General features: G+C 41.4%; 2 protein-coding genes across 2 annotated transcripts in view; one reads left to right on the forward strand and one right to left on the reverse strand.

The window, feature by feature from the left end:
• The first annotated feature begins 2197 nt into the window (after window positions 1-2197).
• On the forward strand, window positions 2198-4178 carry LOC118786078 (beta-1,3-galactosyltransferase 1-like). The gene has a single exon (XM_036541114.1). It carries the CDS (start codon window positions 2413-2415, stop codon window positions 3394-3396), a length of 984 nt encoding a protein of 327 aa, XP_036397007.1. The 5' UTR covers window positions 2198-2412; the 3' UTR covers window positions 3397-4178.
• Window positions 4179-10810: 6632 nt separating this feature from the next.
• LOC118785589 (STE20/SPS1-related proline-alanine-rich protein kinase-like) overlaps window positions 10811-26396 on the reverse strand; it is a 37465-nt gene continuing 21879 nt past the window's right edge. Inside the window, exons 15-18 of the mRNA XM_036540382.1 lie at window positions 16028-16080; window positions 15846-15914; window positions 15466-15530; window positions 10811-11273 (exon numbers count right to left, since the gene is read on the reverse strand). Coding sequence (XP_036396275.1) covers window positions 11199-11273; window positions 15466-15530; window positions 15846-15914; window positions 16028-16080 — 262 coding nt within the window. The 3' untranslated portion in view covers window positions 10811-11198. The remainder of the gene's footprint in view (window positions 11274-15465; window positions 15531-15845; window positions 15915-16027; window positions 16081-26396) is intronic.

Here is a 26396-nt window from a genome sequence, read left to right on the forward strand (position 1 = left end):
CTGTTTTTTTTCTATTCTTTTTTCGCTTCTTTTTTTCCTCCGTATTTATTCATACCCCGGACTAAACAGGAAAAAAACATGCTATAAAAGGTGAAAATGTACTTACTGGATATGTATGTAAATTGAAAATGTTTCATTTTTATCTTAATTGCATTGCAGGGGTAAATAAATTTAATGCAGAGAACACGAGAGCCACGTTATTCACACTGTGTGCCCACAAGGCAATCTTTAAAACAAAATAGAACAAGACGAAACTACGCCAATATTCTGCTTATTGGCACTTTAGTGGAACCAAAGGCTTCATGTTACCCTGTGGTATAAAAGGAGAGAACACACAGAGAGGTTTGTTAGTGGCATGCACTGTCATGAAGACTGAAAAGTGCTGGTAAATGGTAACTGATGTCAAGCTGGACGACAGCTATAAAGAAGTTCACAAAAATCTGAAAATAACACCTTCCGCTGTAGTGTAAGAAATTGGAAGAAAGTTGCGAGTGATGCAGTGGCAACCCTTCCAGAAAGAGGGGGCATTATCTGTCCTGCCACCCATGGGTTGTGAGACAGGCCAAGGGAAAAAGCTGGGGATCTCCTACACAAGCCAGCATGTTGACATTACAGTGTGTTATAAAACAACCATTCAAAGCTGCATGCATGTATGTTACATTCATGACTGGGTTGAACAGCAAGTCTCACAAAGAGGCAACTTGAACTTGACAACTGGAAGCTACCAAACTGAAAATTGGAAGCATATCTTATGACCTTGCTCTCAAATGAAATGAAAATGAGCTTTTTGGATATACTCATCAACTTGATCTGCATTTATGGGTCTTGGGGGGCCTTGTTAAGACTGAAGGAGTCAAGAACTCCAGACTGTAACCTGACATTTTGACCAAAAACCTGGTTCCCACTGCCAAGAAACAAAAAAACTTAGCTGAAAATGGACATTCCAGCATGACAATGATCCAGACTATTCATTCCAAGCCACAAAGAAACTGACAGCAAAAAATAAATGTTTTTAACTGAGCATTTCAATCTCCAGACCAAAAGATCTGAAGGACCTAGAGCAATTCTAGAGCCAGAAGGGTGGTATAAATAACACTCAGCAGTGGCCCGCTGCTGAGAAGCTCATAAGGCACTACAGCAAGGGTCAAAGTGATCCATGCCAGAAGAGGATTTACAAAATACTAATTACAGGGATGTGAATCGATGTAACCCCCATTTGTTCTGGAGTAAAATCCATTATCTGTGAACCATCTGAACTACAGAAAAGATACCCAATATGTTCTTTTCCTTTTCTGACATGTTTATGTTCCTATTAAGTCCAGATAGTTAGAATAAATGTGGAGGCACTGTATTAATAAGTACTGAGCACTCTCTCCTTAATTGTTTGTCTAGTCTAATCAATGTTTTAGGGAGGATTTGTTAAGCTATTAACTTGCAAGACGAGTGCTCTTTCTGTTTAATTATCTTAAAAATCCCAGTATGCCATGGGTAGATGAGAGTGTGTTCACATACAGTGTCAGCTTTTGAGCACATCCTAACAGAGAGTTTTCAGATCCTTTTGAGAATCTATTACTCATTTGAACTGCAGTGTAAACATTTAATTCTGCAACCTTTATCTCAACTCAAGTTAACTGGTGTTCATGTTGATGAAGAAAGGGATATTATTGTTTTTACTCTTGTATTTGTTGCATATTATATGGCCATTTTTTCTAAGGTGTTTATTTTAGCTTGTTGCTTTGATAATGAACAAATTATGAAGTGTGATCTGAAATATATATTCGCCATTAATGGACAATATTGAGATTGTAGGGGAAAGTTTCTCAAAGAAAGTGCTAGAAAGTTCTGGCGTTTCTCCTTCTCTGTATCCATTAAACCCCTGCATCCCACAGTAATACAGTAATACAATTCTGCAAAGACGGTCCAGTTATCAGTAGCTCCAGGTCTGAAAACATCTTTCCCTGAGAACTTTTTTTGAGGATTTTGTACAAAGGTGTACTGTTTTTTTTAATCCAGCTCAGGAAACAAGTTTGATTCTCTAATGCAAAAATGTATTGGATCACATCCTATTATTATAATCTCTGCCATAATTCCTTGTTGGTGTTTAATGCATAATGTTTGTTTTTTTTTTCCTTCTCTCTTTCTTAGATTTAAATGGAGGGGAGAGTGTCAGAAATACAAATTGGAGAGCTATGATGATTCCAGATCAGACTCGCATTCAAAAACAAATCAAATGAAAAATGCCTCTCTTCCATAAGGAGAATCGCATCTCTGTCTTGTAAAGTTATCCCTTTCCTGACAATTAATGTCAAGTATAACGTGGAAGCAGCACAGCGCTGCCCAGCTGGAAATAGCACCACTGATGGGAACAGACACTTAAAATTCAGCGCACTATATGCTAGTAAATGCAGCATAATGCCTTCAAAGGTCTCTTGCTTATATGTGTTGACAGTTGTTTGCTGGGCAAGCGCTCTGTGGTACTTAAGTGTTTCCCGCCCGTCGACCTCGTACGTGGGGCAGATCTCAGTGCCTATACGGAAGACGGCGAAGCACAAGAACACCACATTCAGCAACATCCGGACCCGCCCGCTGAACCCTCACGCCTTCGACTTCATCATCAACGAGCCCAAGAAGTGTGACGCAGACGCCCCGTTCCTCGTCATCCTCATCAGCACAACGCACAAGGAGTTCGACGCCCGGCAGGCCATCCGGGAGACCTGGGGGGACGAGAGCACCTTCGGCGACGTGGGCATCGTCACCCTCTTCCTGCTGGGGAGGAACACCGACGCCGTCCTCAACCAGATGGTGGAGCAGGAGAGCCAGATCTTCCACGACATCGTGGTGGAGGACTTCATCGACTCCTACCACAACCTCACCCTCAAGACCCTGATGGGCATGCGCTGGGTGGCCACCTTCTGCCCCAAGGCCAAGTACGTCATGAAGACAGACAGCGACATCTTCGTCAACATGGACAACCTCATCTACAAGCTCCTCAAGCCGACAACCAAGCCCAGGAGGAGGTACTTCACCGGCTACGTGATAAACGGGGGCCCCATCCGGGACATGCGCAGTAAGTGGTACATGCCCCGGGACCTGTACCCCGACAGTAAGTACCCCCCGTTCTGCTCGGGAACGGGGTACGTCTTCTCGGCCGACGTGGCCGAGCTCATCTACAAGACGTCCCTCCACACCAGACTGCTGCACCTGGAGGACGTGTACGTGGGGCTGTGTCTGAGGAAGCTGGGCATCCACCCTTTCCAGAACAGCGGCTTCAACCACTGGAAGATGGCCTACAGCCTCTGCAGGTACCGCAGGGTCATCACCGTGCACCAGATCTCCCCTGAGGAGATGCACCGTATCTGGAACGACATGTCCAGCAAGAAGCACCTCAGGTGTTAGAGGCACCTCCCGAGGACAAACAAACAAACTCTCTCCCCCCTCTCACTTTTTAATTAACACCGAATTATCAACAAGGGCCCACATCACACTACCCTGCAGATTACACTATTTGATGATTGCTATCAAAAGGTGTTTTTTAAATATTTATGTCCAGTGTTGTTATTACTACTTACCTTTTCTCCTTTGCACTTAATGAGTGCGGCAGCTTTGCAGGCACATTGCTCTCACTTGAATGAGTATGAAATTGAAACAGTATTCTGACGTTTATTCTATGAATTACAGAATGACACACCATCGCAATTTAATGCATTGAACTGAGGAGCATTCCCCATGTAGTGTTATCGGTTTGCTCAACTGTGACATTATAAATGTACCAAGTAAATGTTGATTTACTGTAAGCCACAGGTGGACAGGCGTTCTAAGGCATGGAATGAAAGTATTTATTTGTCCGTTTAAAAATTCATGGCTTCATGATCAACTTATCACATGCTGTTTTGCAGTGCTACCTATAAGTAAAGGACAGCGCATGTCCAGAGAGAAAGCACTGCTAGCCCAGTGCTACAATGTAGGAAATAATGTAGCACAAATTAGGCTCACCAAAATGTACCAATGCAAATGAGCCTTCTGTAAAAGAAGGCAACTGGTGAATGTCACTACTCTTGTCATATGAAAACAAAACAACATGTATCTTTGTTGGATGCAGTGTAAAATATGTTTAAAACAGTACTGTAAGACAATGATGTTCATCATTCTCGCTCAATGTTCAAATTCAGTCATGTAAATCCGTCAACAAATATTTAATTAATATGGACACTCCTGGATTTTATTTTTTTCACATTAGTGGAAACTGAGATACCCTTTCTTTCTTTAATCAAAGGACTTCAGTGTCTTATTTTGGATTTTATATGTAATCAAATGATTATTTTTTACTTTCAGTAAATGATGGTGACACTGTTCTTGCTTCAAAATGAAAGTTTGTATTGTTTGTATGTACAGGCCTTTTCATTTTTTTTTTGAACACTAGTATGTACAGTATCAATAGGCATACTTATTGCATTGTACAGGTGACCTAATGTAACTATTTTCCCTCCTAAGTGAATGTATTTTCATGTGTATGTGGCGTATCAATCTCCAAATCAGCATTGCTAATGAAATTATTACAAATGATTATATTTTCTTGTACCACAGTCAGACCTGTTACAATGACTGTAATTCTGTTGGGAGTTGAATTTAATTTAAAGCATTTACTTTTTTATGCTCTAGTATTATAAGCTGTTGACATATTTTACTGTGAAAGCATAGATAAAGCACTAACTATCCTAAAGGGGGTTATATTACTGTACAGTATGTCATTTTTACATTAAAAATATACATACTTGGGAAGCATCAAACTTATGTGAAACATTATTGAATTTCACTCATGAACAAGGAGAGGATTGGGTACTGTACACGCAATTAGGGCTATCAAAATAATAATTCTTGTTTCCAAAATTAAGCATCAAATTCTCATACAGTATGTACGTACTACCTGAAGCACGTTTCTTGAGTTCACATACGTGTCTTCATAGTAACTGTGTCGCGTGCACATTCATTTAACAAAGGACGAATGATCTCGCTGGGTCTTGGTTACATTTTTAATATGCGTGCATATTAACATGACTAGATGAATTTGAGTATCCTGCATGTTGGATGTCTTCTAGAAGCATCCATGGCCATTTCCTATGACTTGTCAAACACTGACACAATCAGGTAATGTGCCTGCCAGTGTTTAGTGCCTTAGTCTATACAGCATGTGCCAAGCAATGACACAGCCAAATTCGTTTCCCCGCTTATAATAAGTAGAGATACTATTTGGCATTTGGATATTTGGAAATTTTATTGTATGGAGAGGTCAGTATGACACCACCCAATGTTACTCACATTCAAGCAAAAGGATTTTCAAAAGAAACAAAAATGACAGAAAATGGAATTTATTTAAATTTGTCGTTATTATTAAGTCATACGAATCAGGGAGCATCACTGTATTTGTGATAAACATAGGATGCTTTGTCTAAGCTGGTCTTTAAACCCTTTTTATTTCCAAATTTTGGATTTCTCGTTTTTCCTCAAAATGTTTCATATTTTAATGAGCTCATAGTCTTTGATGACTATCGATGGAATTCCCATTTATTGCAGAATAAACCCAACCACTGAATACAAAAATGTCATAAACAATACACTGCAATGAGGTGGAGGAGTTGCTTCCAGAGTAATCAATGCATGTTGCAGGTACGGGGGAATGACTGCTCATTGCAAGGTAAGGTGTGCAGAACTGAACATTTGCAGAGGCCTGCTACAACTGTGGCAAACGGCAAGGATGAAATGACGCCGACCACCCTGTGCTGCACATTTTATCAGCTCTGTCTCTCAGATAAGAGAATCAGTGCATCTGTAGGACACCTCCTGCCAATGCCATAAACGAACGTAACCTACATGCCTAACGTGAATCTCGCAACTGATTTGCACGGAAAATACCCGCGTGTTTGGTTGGACATGCCGATTACTTTTGAGTTTGATTTTTAGACTTTGTTCTATGGGGTCAATTTTCAAAGATTTCTGTTTAGAACAGATAACGTACTATTAATTGCAGTGACCATTTGTATAGAACAGAAGATGCAATAGTGTTTAAGGTTGTTTTTTTTTCCCTTGAGGAAAACTCAATCACATCAAATCATCTCTCCTAGATTCAGAAAGCATTCAAAAATCAATGTTGTCCTTTTAACTAACCCCCCCCCCCCCACACTCCAACTATTTCCCCCTCTTACAGAGCCCCCAATTCCCTTTGTAAATTTTACAATTTTACAGTCTGTACCCAACGATGTAGCAATTTGTACTCTCAAATTAATAGAAATTGTGGGTAAGACAGACTCATTGTAAATAGTTGTCACCTGTGTTGCTGACAACAGAAGTTGTCCATTCTGATCACACGGGATCAGATTATGTGAATTGCGTAAGCACACCTTTAAGGATTACATAAATTATTTGTGTTACCTCAGTGACTTTTTCCCTGTCTCGACTTGAAAGTCCACGCCTTGCTTTCAACACTTTTCTCTCTTTTTTCTCATGCAGTAAAAATTACTTTTCCTGGGACGCACCAAGGTGTCATGTGATTGTGAACCCACCTTTGTGTAATTAGCTGACAGCCGGGGATGTGTGCATGGAGTCAGCCTACCTGTTCAGGAAGAGATTGGTCAACAGCGCAGTGAACCGGTGCGATGACAGCTCTTATTGTAGAATATGATTTTTAATTAAATTTGAGAGGATCGAACACGGTGGTCGTGGGCGGTCATGCCAAAAGGAGAGAACAGTCATCACTTCTTAGAGGGCGCTGTGCAAATGTATTGATTGTCACATTATCTGGATGGGCTGATAGCTCAAACCAGCTATTTTACGCATACACCAATGTAGAAAAATTGTGGCATGTTACCCTTTGATGCCCATGAACAAGCACATTGTGAATGGGGTGATGTAATCTATATACGAGGCATTTACATGCTATTAAATACTGTTATTTATGTAATATATTTTTTATTTAATAACCACTATTTGTTTTCTTACTGTTCGCAATAACACAGGAGTACTACCTTATTAGATAGCTTCTTTTTAAGATGACTGAAAACTATGACTTTTGCAGCTTTTTCTAACAGTTTATACAAATGCCTCTTTGCATTGAATTCAGGGGAGCATTTGTATTCAGGGCAATAGTGCATTCTGTTGCCTTTGGTCTCTTTTTGATCCATCATGTCTGCCTCTTTCATGAGCCATTAGTTCCAGGTGCAGGCAACTCTTAACTCTAATTCAGCTCACCAACAGGGACCTATCAATAACTGGGACTCATATCTGAAGTATCTTTCTGTTTTCCCCTTTTTATCTTTCCTTTTATTCCAGAATAGAGTTTTCTTTTTATAGAATCATCCCAGTCCCTAAATGAAGTGCTCTGACACAAAACTAAACAGAAATTGCAAACAATTTCATCAGAAGGCATCACTAGCAGGAATGCAATCTCTTTTTTTTTTTCTTTTTTTTTTTTCCAGGACAATGTGTTTGGGGGATGCTGGTGATGTGAACACTTCAAAGTGTTTGTTAATATCATGTAACTTCCCTCAATGGGTATTGTTCTTATCAGAGCTGAAGACCCTCAGAGCTGCTGTTAGAGGCCTTTAAATACCAACAGTCCCACTGTCCCAACGTCAACACCAAACCAGATTGCTTTTGGTCACAGCGTGGCGATCTTAGAGATGTTCTGGGGGGGGCAATGAACCGATACAGAACAGGAAATTATTTCTCCGACTGGGTTTTCACCTGTCATCACTGTTCAGGTAGTAGTGTTAGTCTGGATAGCTGCCTCTGTGAAAAAAAAACACAATAAAGGTTAATCTGTCTGCAGCTATCAGCAGCGTTTGGATGTGGTTGCAGGTGCGTGCTTTTCCCTCTGTTTGAATAATGCAGCTTTATTATGCATGCCGTTTGGCTAATACAGCTGTCCTCCTTATTTCAACAAAAAGCGCAGCCCTCAGAGTCCGTATACAGTTTGTAACTAGTGATTTAAATAATATTTACTCCCTTTTTGTGGGTTGCTTTTGTTCTTGGGAACACCACAACAGATACAACAGATTTTATGCATTTTACATTACATGTTACAAGCGTTGAGAATAACAATAAAGAATAATATGTTTATAATGCCTCCTTACCAATACTTACAGTTGACATACTGCTGTTGCAAGAGAGATTCCCCAGCGTCTTCTACATCTAAAACCTGTGGAACTTCTCTGGGCAAAAAGAGTGTGAAGGTGTGAAGGTCATTACTGGTTAACCTATAGTTAGCATAATTCAAGTGTATTTAATTTATACTTTCTGTCTACTTCAACAGTCCACAGATGATGCTAATATTTAGCTTAAGGTAAAGGCGCTCTGCAATTTTTTTACATTGCTTGACAAACTGCATACCCATACTGAAGGTCAGTATTTCTGGCTTATCACTACAAGAGGATCAAGTCTCGTGGGTGGTTTCTGCAATTATGTACTTGTCAGCAAGGTTGTTTGTTGAGGTATAGGGTCTACCTTCTCCATCTCTTTTGTTCCTTGAAAGACAGAACTATTTGTCATGCTTGTAATGTGTGTAAATGTCAATTCATATCACAACAGCTTCTGTAAATGGCATTCTATCTCCGAGCTCAGTTACAGAACCATTTGTATGAGAGAGGAAATTACTCTGAGTCTGCTGGGAGGTAGAAAGGATAAAAACTGATTGCATAAATGCCTTTTCTATAAATGATAAAACAAAATGTAGATAAATGCTCACTGCCACGTAGAGCACATTCTATTTTTCCCCATCACTGCAAGCACAGTGACTGCATGTACAGCCATTCAGGAACTATAGGTTGTGGAATTTTCTCATAACAGAACTGTCTTGTGCAGTTCATGCTATTGTGATGAAATACTTTCCCCTTTATGAGATCCATTGTTAACAAAGTGGATGAAACTTTATCACCAAGGTAGTGATCAGCTTCTAATGGTAATTGAAATTATATAAAAAAAAATTGAAACAAAGATAGTAACGCTGCTTTGAATTTCTTTTCAAAGGGTAACAGACACAGGGTGGTCTTCTGAAAAAGCCCTGTAAAACCAAAACCAAAACTATTTGGTTGGATATGCACAGCATTCACAAGTTGGACTTGTTTAGGTCATTACCTCTGTCAGTATTTGGTACAGCCATTTCAACATCCATTGCAGTTCATTTTCAATTACTTAAACACTTTCCACAGAACAGGACTAATGCCAACCTACAGTCATTTAAGGAAGTTAAATCATATAAATTAGGTAAAGTATGGATATTTTTTAGAGAACAGTCCTGGATGTCCTTTAATGTCAAGCCATTTATGTTTTGATTGAACCACACTGTCAACAGAGCACGCTACAGTCATAATGTTTTTACAACAGCAGTTTTTTTTATTATTATTATTTGTTGCTACTTGGCTGACAATTTAAATTAGCTGCTTACAGGAAGGGAATAGGGTTAATATGCAGAAATGGTATACACACTGTATATGAAAAACACAATAAATTACCTCCTATCCCAAAGGTTGTAGTACAGTTAACGTTACTTCAATCACTTCAATAGTTTCAAAAATAATTCAGAGCTACTGTGCTTTGGACAAACAAATATCTCATAATTCTTTAAATAGTTGCCTTTTGGTTTCATTCAAAGGTACATTATTATACAGTACATTTATAAGAGGTATTTTGGAAAGAAATAATTAATTATATATCTTTTGTGCAATTAAACATAGTATTAAGTTTTGTTTTCCATCATTTTTTCAACAATCACGTGGTGGCTATAAAATATAGTACCAGTCAAAAGTTTGGACACATTTACTCATTAAAAGTATTTTTCTTTATTTTCATTATTTTCCACATTTTGTAATAATAGTAAAGTTATTATAGATTCTTCAAAGTAGCCAAAAATAGTTTTTAAAAATTTTCTTTTTTGGAAAGAAACTCATACATAGGCATCAGCTTCATCTAAGAAACACATTTTAAGCATTTAAGCATAAGCCATTAAAAGCCATCAAAATGTCTTTGAAAGCATGTTCCCCATTATCTTAATCAGGTGTGTCTAAACTTTTGACTGGTACTGGTATCTGCAGAAGAGTATTAAGGTTTTATGGGTTTTGTGTGATGGTTACGATAACCTCTGTCGCTGATGACACGGCTTACGGTTTAAACTGTTTTGACTTCACAGCATGTCTTGCAGAGCTAAGCATTGGCATGTCAGGTGCATACACTCTGCCCAAAAAAAGTGCACTGTAGCTTTAAGATTTTGCCATTGACGCAGAAAACGAAACCCTTCGGTTCTGGCTGTTCGGGAGTACAGTATGTCTGTGAGCTCTGTTGCAAGCTTTTCTTGACCTTTTTTTTTTAAACGGACACTCGCCACTTTGCAGTACCTACAGTCTCAGGCACGGTTTAATGATCAAGGCACCTCCAGCGTTTTTTTGTTTTTTTTTTTTAAGAATCAACACTGACATCTCAGAAAGCAGCAGGCTATACTCAGCAGCATCAAGATGTCGCCTTTCCCCCGATCCACAAACACGCTTCCCTTCATTTCCCACGTTACTCCACATACGGGGCAGTTCATTCATTCAATACCAATGGCCACGGCAACACAATCCTGAAAAAGAGCTTTACATAAATGAGTCTCACATTCTGAACAAGGAACACACAACTCAGACCGATTACTCAACGCTGCCAATCGAATGGTCCGCAATAAGTTGGAGAAGCAAAGGTTGCACTCTAAAAACAAACAAAACAAAAATATACAAAAAAAAAAAAAAAACCATAAAGGCATCCACAGTTCAATAAATAATTGTAAGGGCTATACTCAATGCAGAGGTAACGTGTTAAAAAAAACGAAACGGTTGAAGCTACACGTGTGTCATTGCCTGTTACCACCTGAGTAGATCCTTAGCTTCCTCGTTTGGGTCCTGTTCTTCGTACTGGGAGAAGGCGGTGGAATGAGGGCTGCGAGGCACAGCACGAGAGGGCGGTACGGCAGGAGAGACTAGCGCAGGACTAGCAGAGCTCTGCCCGGCCTGGTCGCCTGCTCCGGTCAGCGGCGGGGAGGGGGAGGGGTGGGAATTTTCGGCATCAGGGTACTTCCCTCTGTCTGTCTCCGTCTCAGTCAGTTGCTCAGTCTGTCTTCCCATAACCGGCCCCTCCCCTCCACCTGCTCGGACCAGGTGAGACCAGGTGAGGAGCGGGTATCAGCTGACGCTCAGCTGTGCGAATCCGATCAGCTTCACCTCGTCGGGGATCTCCGTGCTGTCGCAGCCTGAGGCCTGCAGGGGGAGCAGCAGGGTCAGCTGGATGGGTTTAAAAACCCCATGGAAAATGCAGGAAAAAAATGAGGCCCTAACACTGACAGCTCCAGTGGAGGCTGGAACACTGATACTCCCAATAAACATTGGAATACTGACACTCCCTATAAAGGCTGGAACACTGACATGCCCTATGAAGGCTGAAACAACGACACTTTCAGTGGAGACTGGAGCACTGAGACTCTCAATGGAGGCACTAACACTGACACTCCCAATGACGTGTTGAGCGCTGGCACTCCCAGTTGAGACTGGAACACTGACACTCCCAATGAAGGCTGTAAAACTGTTACTCCCAATGTGGGCTGAAACACTGACACTCCCAATGAAGGCTGTAAAACTGTTACTCCCAATGTGGGCTGAAACACTGACACTCCCAATGAAGGCTGTAAAACTGTTACTCCCAATGTGGGCTGAAACACTGACACTCCACAATCTGTACATTGACATGCTCTAATGCCTACAGTTTTGATTATGGTTTCTTTTTAACAGCAGGGGAAATTTACAACAAGCATCTGGCGATTGTATGGGATGTCGTTAAGTTGTACCTATTAGAGCAAACACTCCTCACCAGACCTGCCCACGGTCTTCGCCCCAGCAAAATAGCACCAGATGAATTATGAAATCATAAATTTCACAGTACTTTCCTAATTATCCATACTACATGATAGTGTTCGCGAATTGAGACTTTTCTGAATTTAACAGCATGGCAAGCTCATAGGAGAAAAGACACGAGACTTTAAGATTATCCTTCTCTTGCATCACTGGCCTATCCAGCATTAGCTGTGACATGTAGCCATCCTCCAGTAAATGAGCTTACATCAAATTACAGGGCTATGATCTAGTGTATATAACAAGCCTGATTTTACTTGTGTCGACTCAAATTTATTAAATCCAGTAATACACACAGACATTGGACAAATAGTATACTGTAACTGTTTTTGAAGAAGACTAGTCCAGGCAACATCAATGAAATTTTTTTATGAGGGAAGACATTTAATATATTTTTTTGTGATCACAGAAGTTGACTGCATGATTGCAATCTGTACATTGTATATAGAAATTGAAGTACACTTTTCTTGAGCTGAGATGTGGACACAAGAATCTTCAAAAAACTTCAGAAATGAGAGAGCATAAGAAAGGTGTGAGAAGACTCACAATATTAGCATCTCTGAAATGCAAAAAATGCAATTTTTGAAATAAACAGAAATGAATTTTATCACTGGTGACAGCTTTCAGGTGAATAAGAAAAATGTCCGCTAAGATCATCTCTAGCTGATTCAAACTGCGGGCTGAATCAAATTTCCAAAACAACTGACTGTGTCAGCGGGTGACATCACTGCTTTGTCGCACTTTGAATTACAATAAAGGCATCTCTCTCTTTTTTTCTGTCTCCCCCTGCGTTCTGACAAAGCCCGTCTCATTACTCATGATGTGAGACAGGAGCTGTGCAGAATCAACCCCAGATCCAGGTTTGCAGCCGGGAAGAAACTAATTATTCACTGAGATCTGAACACGTGCCTCTCTCTCAGAGTACAGCGGCGCGGAGCCTCGCGTGGAGGGCGGCCGCAGCAGCGGGACAGGCCTCCCGCTACCTGCCTGCCGCTGCGAACGCCGCGGAGGGTTCAGGGGGGCACCCGCATCGGGAGGAGCTGCTGACAGGTGAACAGCAGGAGGAGATGTTACCTCTCTCTTTCAGCACAACCTCATCACCACACCTGACAGGTAAACCTTCTGAGATTAACACTGAGGGAGGGGGGGGGGGGGGGGGGATCCATTAATTAGAGAATCTCCTCTTTTGTTTTGTACATCGTTGTTGAACGCGTGCCGTTGTTTTATTTCACAGTGAATTTTGCATGGATTCACATGCAGTCCCAGTTGTCGTGTTGAAGCCTTTTTGTTATTAGCTATGATATTAGCTTCTGGCTATGTAGCTAGCTAGACAGTTAGCTATCAATGTGGAGATACAGTATACTGTAGCAAGCTGGATCGAGAATGAAATATTAAATTGCTTAATTTTTTTCCCATTATTTTGTACAGAATTGGAGAAAAATGGTAAAATCAGGTATTTATAAATCATGAATAAATCAGCTTAATTTTTAATGCTTTCTTTGTCATTATTAAGCTAGTTACCTAAACAACTGTTTTTCCACTATCCTTGGCAAACATGGAATAAGTATTAATTTCCTATTTCAAGCATGGTTTTATGATGCAACATGCCTCATTGAGAACTGAATAGAACTGAATGGTGTTATATTTTAGATTCTGCATGTGTAGCTTCGGTCGTTTTGAACTCTGCGTACACTGCATTTCACCACAGCATGTGGCAGATAAATCTGATGTTTTTGCGAGATGCAGTGATGTGGGAGTTCTCCCTCTACCTGATGATTGTTATGACCTAATGAGCAGCTTCTCCACAGTGATGCTTCTCCACTGGCATACAAATGAGCAGACCAGACTCATACCAGCAAATGATCTCCATATATACAGTGCATTGTGAGGAAAAAAATATCAGTGAAAGAATTATTAGGTATATGATTTCAGCAGTGGTGCTGAGAAGAATTTATACTTTGACCTCCTTAAATGCAAAGTAAAAAAAAAATCTGGGCTCAGCTATAAAAAGATATCACGTTCATTGTATTGACAGATTTTCACCTAGAGGTGAATTCTTTGTGTTGCTGAATTCCATGAATAGCAAATGTGGCCATTTAACAAAAATCAGGTACGTGTAATGCGTGTTTTAGATCGCTGTCTTTTCAGCCTGATCACCCCCTGAAAGGGGTACACTGATACTCTGTGCCTGCTGTCACACAGCGATTCCCAGCGGTGTGCTGTCCCTCTCTCTGTCACGCTGTCCCCCTCTCTCTCTCTGTCTCTCTGTCCCTCTCTCTCTGTCACGCTGTCATTCTCTCTCTGTCCCTCTCTCTCTGTTACGCTGTCCCTCTCTCTCTGTCTCTCTGTCCCTCTCTCTCTGTCTCTCTGTCCCTCTCTCTCTGTCACACTGTCTCTCTCTCTGTCTCTCTGTCTCTCTCTCTCTGTCTCTCTGTCCCTCTCTCTCTGTCACACTGTCTCTCTCTCTCTGTCTCGCTGTCATTCTCTCTCTGTCTCGCCGTCTCTCTCTCTCTGTCTCTCTGTCCCTCTCTCCTTGCGCCTGCATGTACAGCAACTGCCTGCTCTGTGCTGGGGTCTACAACTGCCTTCCCTGCCTCCCAGCCCATTCAAATCTCAGGGCTCCTCCACTCCAGGGACAGGTCCTTAACAAAGCACATCCTCCAGGTAGTGTGTTATTAATTCTGCTAAATCGTGCTGAGAGTTTCTTCTTCTTCTTTGCCTGTGAGTGCAGTGCAGCAGTGTGGTGGTAAGGAGCAGGGCTTGTAGCTGAAAGGTTGCTGGTTTGATCCCCCGCTGGGGCACTGCTGCTATACCCTTGGGCAAGGTACTTAACCCAGAATTGCCTGAGTATAAATGGATAGCATGTAAAAATTGTAACCTATTTAAGTCTCTCTGGATAAGAGCATCTGCTAAATGCCAATTGTGTAATGTAATTTTTCTACCTCGGTTTTCTACTTCAATGTTCTGAGCAGGAGGAGGAAAGTGTGAATTTAGCCATGTGTAATCTGACCCAGTTCTGCCCACAGGAAACAGCAGCATTGTGGCCCCCTTCCCTGAACGAGCAGTCACTCATCCGTGCCTCTCCACAACTGCCGTTCACACTTGTCTAAATTTCTGCTTGTTCTGCGTCAGGTCGATCAATGTAAATCATATTTCCGAGGAAAGCCGAGGGAGCGGCATATCTATGAATTCAGAATTCCATTGATCTCTTATTCCATTAGACGACAACGTTATTGCTATGACACAGTTGTCATCACTGATTTCAAAGGACCTCATCGATTACCGCTGTTTGGATCAGACTGGCCTCCATTAGACGACAACTGTCTCATTTACAGATCTCAGCCAAATTGTTTATTCCCCAATTAAAGCATCTTCGCAGGCGTCCTACCAATAATGTTGACACTAACATGTAACACAGCGTTGGACTTGAATCGATCTCCCTGTAAAGCACTGTTTTTCCATACATGGATGTACGAAGCCATTGCTATCTTCAGACATGATGTAAGGTCTGCAGCACTGTGGCATCTATCATCTGAGCACTCACCAGTTTAAAGGTCAATACTTTGTAGGTAACTGGATCATCTACAATCTTCTGAAGGTTAGCGGCAACTGAAAAGTGATATATGTGCATGTTAAACGGTGTTGTCACACATTCATAAATCATTTGTCACAGAGACAGAATTAGGAATATTTAATGCGGTAAGACTTTAAATTAAGTTTCCATTCTGCAAAACACGAATAAATCATAATTTAAATGTCTTGCTATTATTAAAATTAATTGATTGTTTCATATTATTGGTAACCCTAAGGCCAGTAAGGCTGGTGTGAGTGATAAAATACCTTTTAAATACACCTTGCAGCTTACGGAATAAGAGCACTAGTAAAACAAAAAAGTATCCAAGGTACAAAATGTGATGACATTACCAACAACAACATCATGTCCATCGACAAGTCCGGCAGAGAAGAGCTCTTGGGACACTCCGTCAGCGGTGTCTATGGAGACAGAACCCAGCAAGGTGAGAGGTCACGGAGGATGCCGACACAGCAAGTGTACTCACTGTAAAACTAGAACAAATGTTTACCATCTCGCATTTTCACTCACTTACCTCGACCTGGGGTGAATTCGAATCGAATGTCATTTAGCTCCTTTCTGGAATTCCTGAGGAAAAGAAATGAAAAGATGAAGCAACACCCAACACCCCCTCTCTCACTCTCAGACTCCCTCCCTCTCTCAATCTCTCTCTCTTTTTCCTCAATCTCTCACCTTTTCTCTGCCTCTCACTCCCTCTCTCTCTCTCACTCTTTCTCTATCTCTCAGTCTTTCCCTCTCTCCCTCAGTTTCCGTTGCCGTGGATCCCACCTGTCCTGTCTACATCTGAGCAGACAGGAGACCCGGGAACATCTGGAGGGTGTGGAGGCGCCATTTGGGCTGTTCCACAGAGCGTGTCTGAGGAGTCTGACAGAGAGGCAGGGGGGCGTGGGTGTGGACCGCTGCTCCCAGCTGCCTTATTTAAAGCGACCAGCGGTTCTGCTGGAGCTTCCAGTGCTTAACATCTGGAGGCGTTACCGCCTACAGGGAGGAATGAATGTTCTCCAGCACCAGAAACATAGCAGCCGCATGTTCCAGTGAGGGTACATCAGTCCTCACAGAAACAAGGCTGCAGTTAATATAACCACCACGTCCCGGTGCTTAAAGTTTACCTCAGACACTTAATCACCTCTCATTTATTGCTGTTTTTATCATCTAGAGGTAATACAGGCTTTGCATTCATTTTTAAATATTTTAATTTTGATAATATTCTGGAAAAAAGTCAAATTGGCAAAAAAAAAGGAACCACAGTGATAATGTTTTGCTACACATATATAGGCGCCAAGAATCAACAATCAACAGCATTTACAAGGCAGGTAATTTATCCCTGGCACGATCAACCTTCGCGTCCCCTGTAGCCTACTTGGGTGCCGTTTTAAATTCTCCTTTCCCTTGCATCAACTTTATTAAAAGCATATTTTATATTTTAGCTTTATCGAAAGAGTTTTTCATCAATAACAGCCAAAGAAAGAGTCTATAGCCTCCTGTTTTTTTGTGCCGTTAGAGAAGATACAGCGATATGAATTCGTTTCTGTCATCTATAACAGATGGATGCAATTTAAATGGAGCCCATAAATCAGACAAAACCACAGGAACTGTCAGCACCGAGACAAAGACAGGCCTGATGGAGAATTTTGAGGTCCTCCCACGATAAATTCACCTTTTAAACCATACAGTAACCACTCCACTTTACTCAACGGCACACAGCCTTCCTTTAAATTCTTCACAATGTGTTTGAAAGCTGGTGACTAGGTTTTTTTTTTGTTTGTTTTATTTTGTGATAAGAAGTCACCCTTTTTGTGTACAGAGATGTCAGCCGGGATATTGCTTTGTTTTGAATTTAGAAGGGCTGCGCTCAATGGCGTGGCCTCTGTGGACAGGTGATGAAATTAATAAAACCCCAGCGCATAGGAGGGCTCACACGAGCGTCACATGGAACGTGCACTGGCCAACATTAACCAGGCACTTCCTCTAATGAAAAGGCCCACCGGTGCCACAGCAGCCTAATAAAAATATACAGCACAGCCTTGGAACATCTGCAATATCAATGAGATTCATGCCTTTAAAAATAAAATCTGTCCTAAGTGTTCTCCCAACCGCCTCTTTGGGCAGCAGAGGCACCAGAGACAGCATTAGATGTGAACCCCAGGCTTTGGCAGTGTATCACTCAGGGCCGGATTGTGCTGTTTGGTTCAACGTGTCGAAAATGCCTTAAAACAGCGCGCTGGGGGATTATATCAAAGGCAGTGGTAGGATCCAGAGGAGCTGGTCTTTGGCTTTAACGGAGCGCTCAGAGTATTTTTTTTTATTTATTTTTTTTTTTAAGAAGGGCATTACATTGTAGGGCTGTGGATAACTCCACTTCACTGGAATGATATATTGTCACAGTGAATTAGGGGGCTCACAGCTGCCACTTATTCCTTTACAGACTTCTTAATCGCCCCACAGGGAGAGAGCCCAGCTTAAACAACACATTAAATTCCTGTTTCAGTGCCATTATGGAAGTGAACGTTACACTACGAGCCGTTATACAAGTAAAGAAAAAAAAAGGCACTAGGAAATTGCAAGGAAAGTGCGAGATTAAAGATTAAAGGGAGATTAAATGATTTTATTAAAGTCTTGTGTAGCCCTGTGGCCCGAGTTCGAGACCAGCCATGTGATCCACCAGCAGCACCCGGCAGCCCCCAGTGGTGGGGTAGAGGTAGGTATGTCAGTCACAATTCTCTCATCGCCCCATGAGTGGCTCTGATGATGTCACAGAATGGTGCCTATACTCTGACTGGGGTCTGCTTGCTGGTGCACAGTGGGATTTGTAGTGTTAGGGATAGCTGTGTTGGCAGGCTTGTGTGTCAGAGACTTGCATTCACCTAGCTCTGTGCTGCCAGGGCAGTGCAGATTGTCAGGTTGGGGGGAGTCAAATCTACAATTGGGTGAAAAATGAGAAAATGCCCCAAAAATTGTGATTTTTTTTTTCATGTTACTGTCTTCAATGATAAAAGAAACTGAGAAACAAGAGAGTGTTGAGTGTCTCCTGTTTTGCGGTGTGATGAAGATGGAGACATTAGGAGACAAACGGTACAGACAGAAGACACATAGACAGCTATGTATTATTAAGTTAAACACATCTGAAAGACAATGATAAAAGAATGTTTCACTTCACTTCTGTTCTTCTATTCTCAATCCCAAAGCATCGTAACATTAAGCATCACCCGTTTCCGACATCATCAAGCGGCAGGACATTCGAGCACTAGATGAACCTACTGCAATCTCTTGTGTGGACGTGTCTGCGCCGAGTTTGGTTGTTTTGAGATACCTGCCCTGGGTACTATCATGGCTCTAGTGAGGACTGAATGAGTAAATTACATGTGAGTCCAGTGAGGGTGTGTGCAACGAATGTGAAAGAGGTCTGTGATCCTGCCGTTGAGCTCCGAACCCCTGTTCCCATCACACAACTAAACTCTAATCACTAATGTCATTTCCCGTTGTGCTAAAGGCAATTTTCCCCCAGCTCCGCAGGCAACAATGCTAGCTAACCACATCTCAGAGAGTAACGTCACCACTGAAAGCGCTCCGCTACCTGCTACCCTACCGGCTTTACATAAGACTCAAACGAGCTACTGCTTTCAGCTCTGCAGCTCATGATACAATAATGGTCGAATCAAATGCTCCGAAATCATACCCCTTAAAATGCCTTCTGCTAATGCAGGGTTTGTTACCAATATCCCCAGTATCGGAGGAAGCACAGTTTGCAAGACAGAGGCAACTCAATGGAGTTAAAATTGCCCTGCAGGTACAAGCCAGAAATGAATCCGTTTTGGCAGAAGGCTTCCTGAGTAATATGTGGAAGAAGAACTACAGAAAAAGGGTAAACTAATCTAATTTTCAATGTGTGCTCCTGTTTTGTATTCTCAGATTAAAGCCAAAGACAAAGGAATAACAATGAAATGATGGCTGAACACCACTCACTGAGGAGAAGCTTCACTCCTTTTTCAAGCATTTTCAGTATGTGTAATCAGAAGAAATAAAACAGATGGTATGGTACATGGCACACCTAGCATGTCTTGCCTCTTTATTTAAATGGACTTTAAGTGTTTTCTTTGCAAATCACAGGAACTAAGGCCATACAAATAAATACATAAAATGATTCTGTTTGCATGTGTGCGGCACAACAGCAGTAGTTGAGAGACATTCACAGGAGCGGCAGACAAAATTAGCGGCACTCGTGTGTTTGTGTTGGCTAGCGCCTAGTGCTGGGTTCAGCAGTTCAGACCCAAACTATTATTATGCATGCTGCAGGGGGCTACACTCAAGGGGGTGTCCTTTAAAAAAAAGGAGCAGAGCGAAGATGTGCTCTAAGACAGAGTACCACATAGAACCGGAGCATGTCACACCCTCTAATACAACCCATCAGGGCTGTTCACTCCCCTCCATTACAGCTGTGGTTGCACTGTTTATAGTGTCATCTGTAATGTGGTTTCACTGCAGCGCTGTTCTCATTTAATAAATAATGGATCATTTGAGACAGAACCCACAAACTCAACAGGTCCATGACTCCATTTGCAGTTCAGTTTGGGGTGCTAATGCAAGAAATGCTATATCGTTCAAAGAGTTCTAACGCATTAGGAAAAAAATCTCTAAAAATGTACAACATGGTAAACACAGCACTGGAGGAAGGCAAATGAACAGAAGAAAAATAATAAGCTTTTTAAAATCTACTTTTTGCTCTTCTTCCTTAGACCTGAGGTTCTCCCCCTGGGTTCAACCACAGTATGGTTTTCCTTGACTTTCAGTAATAAATACAAGAATGTTTTTTTTTCAATTAACAACTGTCTGCATTATTTTCAGCAACTATTGAGCTCATGGTATTGTGCAAGCATCCAGGAAAAAAAAAATCATTTGCTTAAATTTGGTAATAAAAGTTGAAGTACAAAGCCCCTTGCTGTCATACTTAATCCGGGCCGAAGAGATTAAAAAGAAATATGATAATAATAAAGGCTGGTGGTGTTATTCTAATTCTGCGCTCACTTATAACATTGGAGTGACAGGCAGGTGTGATGCAGAATCCTGATTATGTCTCAGAGGAAAGAATGCGTGCTTCTCTTATCTCCACCCTGTACTCCTCCCATGTCTCAGCGTTGCCAACTGCAACTAAATGAAAGAAAATTAAACTGGAGGTTTTCGTCTCTACTGCAGGCGAATTCTCGGCAATTAGCATTCAAAACCCTTCCGTCAATTGTCACAGTCAACTGGACTTCCCGGCTAATAATCGCACCGTACTGCTCTCGTCTCACTCTCCCCCGCCGTGTACATAAATGCAATATATATATATATATATATGTATATATATATATATATATATATATATATATATATATATATATATATATATATATATATAATTTTTTTTGTTAATAAGAGCATTATCGCCGCTTATCGTCCCTCCTGCGGCTTCAGCGCATCGTTGCGCCTCTCTCTCGCTGCGTTGGCTGACTGATGCGGTGGCTAAAAGGGAGCTGATAGCGGGGTGTTTCGCCCGCATTCAGAAAAGAACACAATGCGTAGGGGAGCCGCGCGCAGCGAGAACGCACTCATCTGGGATGTAATTAACCTCCATAAATGAATTTCGTTTCACTAAGGCTGTTCCCTCTTGACCCACATTTCAGGCGATGCATTAGGAAGCTCACAAAACAATGCCCTTTTCGTGGCACTCCTTATCCTTAGGTGATGGGCTGCACCGGGGGAATAGCAACAATAAACACAATCACACAAAATCTCGAATAAACAGCATTTTTGAATATGTGGAGAATATATTGCAAATGCCTAATCAAAAATATAATTAATATTCCATGAAAATAATACAGATCAGGTTCAAAACAAGCTGAAGAACTTCTGCTAAAATATCCCTGGGTTATTCGAGGGAATATAAACAATGTGTGTTTGGTGAAAGAGGTACAATTAAGGCACTGAATGGAGCCTGAATAGAAGAGAAATGAGCATGTGTGAGAAGCACAGTGAATGCATTTAAAAAAAAGGACTGTCTGTAAGAGCTGACAAACAATAAGTCTGTGCTGAATGCCCTGCAGCCTTGTGGACGATGCACCTTTTGGGGGGGGGGGGGGGCAGATTTTCAATGATGTAGAAAACCTTAAAAAGACATCCTAACCATCAGCCTTCACAGTATTTGCGTCTCAAATGTCAGTTGGCATCTCAAGCCGGGCTGTCTGTCGTGACCAGATCTGTAAAGCACGGCCCCTGACCCTGTTTCAACCTCCCTTCTCCTTTGCTACTTCCCTCCTGTCAGCTCCGCTGGCCGCCCCAATCTGCACCAAGCGTCTGCGAAACCCCCGGAAGATTATATCACTGAAAATAAACAAACACAGGGCTGCTTTGGACCAGCCATGCAGACCGAGAAGGACAACAACACCCTCCCAGAAGTTTTGGAGAGGAACCAAGGGGGAGTTTGTGTTAGAGTGTGAACTTTTTCTGAAAGTGCTGCATGGGCTTCTACAGCCTGTTATTGATCTAAAAGAAGGAGGAGGCTCAGAAACCATCACGCACACCCAGTCACCAGAGAGGCTCCAGGCAGACTGGCTCCACACTGCCAGCGGCCTGCTTTTCTGTCATCACTTCGCTTCTGACAGTTCTTCACTTTTGGTTCTGGCCGGATCATCCTCAGAGAGTAGTTTTTTTTTTTTTTGTTTAGAAATCACCAAACTGTAAGCACAAACTTCTAATCGTCAATATTAATGAGGAAATGACTGGCTATGTTGTTATTCACTGTCAACAGCTGAGAAGCAAGAACGCCAGACGACATCCCCCTACTGTGATTTAGGTAGACAGATAAATAGGTGTGGGCGGGTCCTTTAATTGCTCTCTGCTGGTATTTCAATCAATCGATCAATCAGGTTTTATTTGTTGTGGCATATATTTACAATCAAGATTGTCACAAAGTGCTGTACAGACTGCATTTCCCAGAGGGAATCAAAAAACCAGAAAACACAGGCTAATTGGGGAAAAAAAAAAAAAAAAAACTCGAAAATTATCCTCTTTCTCTCACATCGGATAATTTTGTAGGTGTTTTATTTGTAATTTTGCATTTGGTGAACATTTTCTTCACGCAATACTTGATATGCAAGGTCAAATAGACAATGCAATACTGGATTTAATTTTTTTATTGACCTGTCTGAAACCATCAAATGTGTCCCTTCACTTATGTGTAGAGCACTCATGATTGATTTTCCTAAGCACACCATTGGTGGGTCAAAATGTCAGACAAGGACAAGTGAAAAGGCATGGGGAGGAAGTTTATATAGATGCTTTCTGGGGCTGACAACAAAAAGGGGACTTAAAAATGAAATGCTTTAATGTTTGCACACAGTCAGAGTGTCACACAGTCAAACCCTCACCATTGCTACACTTCACCAAATATTTGCAAAAAAAGAAAAAAAAAAGACGGCCGTCCATTTGACAGTCCAACACAAAGCTTCCTTCAAGAGTGGAGAAGGCCTGTTCTCCCCTCTGCCTCTGTTTCTGAAAGTATTCTGTGACCCCAAAACAATTGAGACAATACTGTACTCTTGTTCATGGCAAATGTAACCAAGAACAAAGCTCAAAATAATTGTAGTTAACTATACAGACAATATCTTTCTCTCTCTCCCCCCCCCCCCCTCTCTCTATATATATATGAAATATGAAATATATGAATATATATATAAGAACTAAATGCATATCCATGTACTAAGCATCATTTAAATGTGTTTTCTGACAGATGTAAATAAAATTTACATGTAAATTTAAGCTTGAGAACAGACCAGTCAGCTCCACTAAGGCTGTGATTCTTCCTATAGTCTCTAGTAAATCTATAGTAAAGGGCTGGACCTTAAGTACATTTTCCAAAGGGAACTGAAAAATCCAAAAAGCTAACATTATGTCAATCAAGAGAAAACTGGCTGACCACAGCCTGCTGAGAACATACCTGGAAAATAGTGGAAAAGAGAACAGCGGAAAAGACACACAAAAGCTAGCATATAGCATTACAGTTCACTGCAGGAGTCAAAAGACTCTTATCACTGTAGCGATAACCATCAGTCAGATATAGCTGGCTAAAGTTAGGGTCTTCCCATCCAACAGTGGCCTTTATTTTATTTTTTATGGGAGGACATCAAATGGAATCTTTACCCACAGGCTGGGTACTAATCTGTTGGGAGGTCTTCACAGCACAGCGCAATTAAAACATTACAACTTCTAGGAGCTGAGGGCCAGGCCTAGAGAGCCAGCTTGGCACTGTGAGGTAAGGCGTTTCATTTGCAGGCTTGGCTGCGTTAACACCATGTCCTGTCTGCCCACAGGAAATGTCTGGTATGCAGAGTGTCACACGCGGTCTTTACGAAGTGCCATGGTACTCATTTCTCGTTAATTAAAAGTATGGGTTCTGCTGTTATCTGGTGCTAATTTTACACGGAAATGGGACGCCATTTGGTGTTTTTAAGTGAAGAATGTTCAGTAAAATGCATTTGTGATTGGTAAGTAGCCATATTAGGAGTTGTACAACTACTGCTATTAGTATTAGCCGCATAGAGAGACTTACAGACATACGTCATCATCAAAATGATCCCATTTTCTTCCCAGCCAATTTTTTGAGCCAGAAACTAATTTCTACACAAGATACATGTTTTAGAAGCCAAAGCTGGAAGTTGCTGTCGAAAAGTCAAAGACATACTCAGGAACAGCAATGCATGGGTGTGCACGTCTGAGGCATAATAAAAAATTCCCAAGAAACCTCATCTCTAATTGACAAACCAAGGACTGCAAGAACCAAAAAATCTGTCAAAGAAGGCTGGAACAGAGAGAATACAGTTGTGGAAGAGCTGACAGTGGATCTGGCAAAAGGCTCAGATGTTTCTGAACATCCATCAACACTACGGAGGTCACACTTGAAGGCAGGTCTTAAAGGATGTGTCACCATACCAACACGTCTGTTACAAAATACTAAGAGCTGAAAAAGGAACAAAATCTTAGTTTTCTTATGCTAAGGCAGAACCAATTAATTCCACTGATGTTGTGCTAATAAATTCAAGTACATCAATTTGTCCATCCTTAAAAGCAATACTATTTATTTCAGCACTTCACTCATTGATTAGACCTGTAAGGTTAACTGAAAAGGAATTTGAATCTACATGATGGATTTGTGAAAGGGTTTTTTCTGTCAGTTTTTCAATGATGTGTTCATTTTTTCATTTAGAGCACATATAGCAGGGTGAAAAGAGCGCCTCCTATGGGAGGTAGCAGGAATGCCTTTCTGGAGCATGGTCATCCAGAGAAAGATAAACTTTGGGCTGACCTATACAAGCGCAATCAATCAGCCTGGTTGCATATTTCCTGAATTCTGTGTATACCTGTAATTACTGTGATCACTTACTTTCTGTTTTCAGTTTTTTTCACTTAAATTTAGGTCTGGTGGCCATTGAATAGCCAAACAATTACTCTTTTCTCACCGATATTCTGTGAGCTAGTGATTGTGATGTACGGTAGTGTGTGCACTTGGCTTCCCTTAGTTTCTAGGCTGTCTAGTCCGGTTGCACAAGCTGACTTGTGGTAGGGCTTGAATGGTGTTGCGCTCACACTCACTAGTCTGCCAAATGACTAAATGTAGATGTAAATGTAGTCTGGGAGTGCCGTCAGCCTGGTCTGACACTGTTGCTTATTCAGCTTGAATTGATACACTTCTGTTCTATTGTACTGGAAGTCACTCTGGGTAAGAGTGTCTGCTAAATGAATGTAATGTCATGTAATATAATGAGATGAGATGTCCTGTCATACTGCTTGTTTCATTTTTCCATAATATGTAGGGAGGTGCAACCTCATCACTCAGTGAGGGGCTCAGTAATTTAGTAATTCAGCAAAAAAAAACTCATATTGATACCTGAATGTAAGTTATTTGAATTAAGTATTCTTAAGTATACTCCTTTTCTGTTTCTCCAAAAATAACTAATGACCACTTTACTTCTTTACTGGATTCACTGCGTGTCTTTAAAGTTTTATGTTTTTTTAATTAATTTCTCCAGCTTCATTCGATTTGCAGTCGGGAATGAAGGATATTTCACCCTGTGTTATTTGGTCTTGTTGGAGAAAAGGGGGCCGGGAAACTGAGTGACGTTGCTTCATCAAACCGGGACAGGAGAGGAAGGGCTGTTAAATCCACCCACGACAGGCGCTCAGTTTATGAAGATAATGGCCCCTCTCGTCCAAACTGATCGATCCCGGATTAAGAGACCTATACATCACGGTCATAACGTGCCGTTTCTATAGACAGCTAACCTTGGACGCAAACGCTTTTTCTGCAGTTTGTGCTCCTTCGGTGCGCATTCAGTGATGGCTGTGATTTGCACAGAGAGATACAGCTGCAGCTCTGATTTCCTTAAGGCTTGCTTGTGTGGCCATCATTTCAAATGAGTTAATTTATCTGAAGGAGGTCATTTTCAAAGATACTGTAAAAGATGAATGCCCCATATATGCAAATCATTTACATTGCAGGTTGCTAAAATCTGTATTACAGGTGGTTAGAGGTGTCAGCAATTGATGCTTTACAGACATTTGGTATGAAGAAAGCTAAAGGCCTGGTTTTAGACACATGCAGTGTTTGAGTCTATGTCCAGATACTGGAGAGAAACACACAGAAGACCGTGCGAGTAATTTCACACACTCCTCTGCATCCTTCTCTCTGTCACCTCTGACACACCGTTAGCCTTAATCCTGTTGTTCAGCACTCACACGCTGCCCCTTAAGCTCACAATCCATACTTTTAATCACATGCTGAATGCCAAAGCATCTGCTCCTGCCCTCCTCTCTCTCTTTCTCTCTCTCTTTCTCTCTCTGTCTCTCTCTGC

The sequence above is a fragment of the Megalops cyprinoides genome, chromosome 11, assembly GCF_013368585.1.
Source record: "Megalops cyprinoides isolate fMegCyp1 chromosome 11, fMegCyp1.pri, whole genome shotgun sequence".
Lineage (NCBI taxonomy): Eukaryota > Metazoa > Chordata > Actinopteri > Elopiformes > Megalopidae > Megalops > Megalops cyprinoides.

Bases quoted from the DNA above. Each gene is read 5' to 3' on its own strand.
- LOC118786078 (XM_036541114.1), top strand. From the start codon at position 2,413: ATGCCTTCAAAGGTCTCTTGCTTATATGTGTTGACAGTTGTTTGCTGG.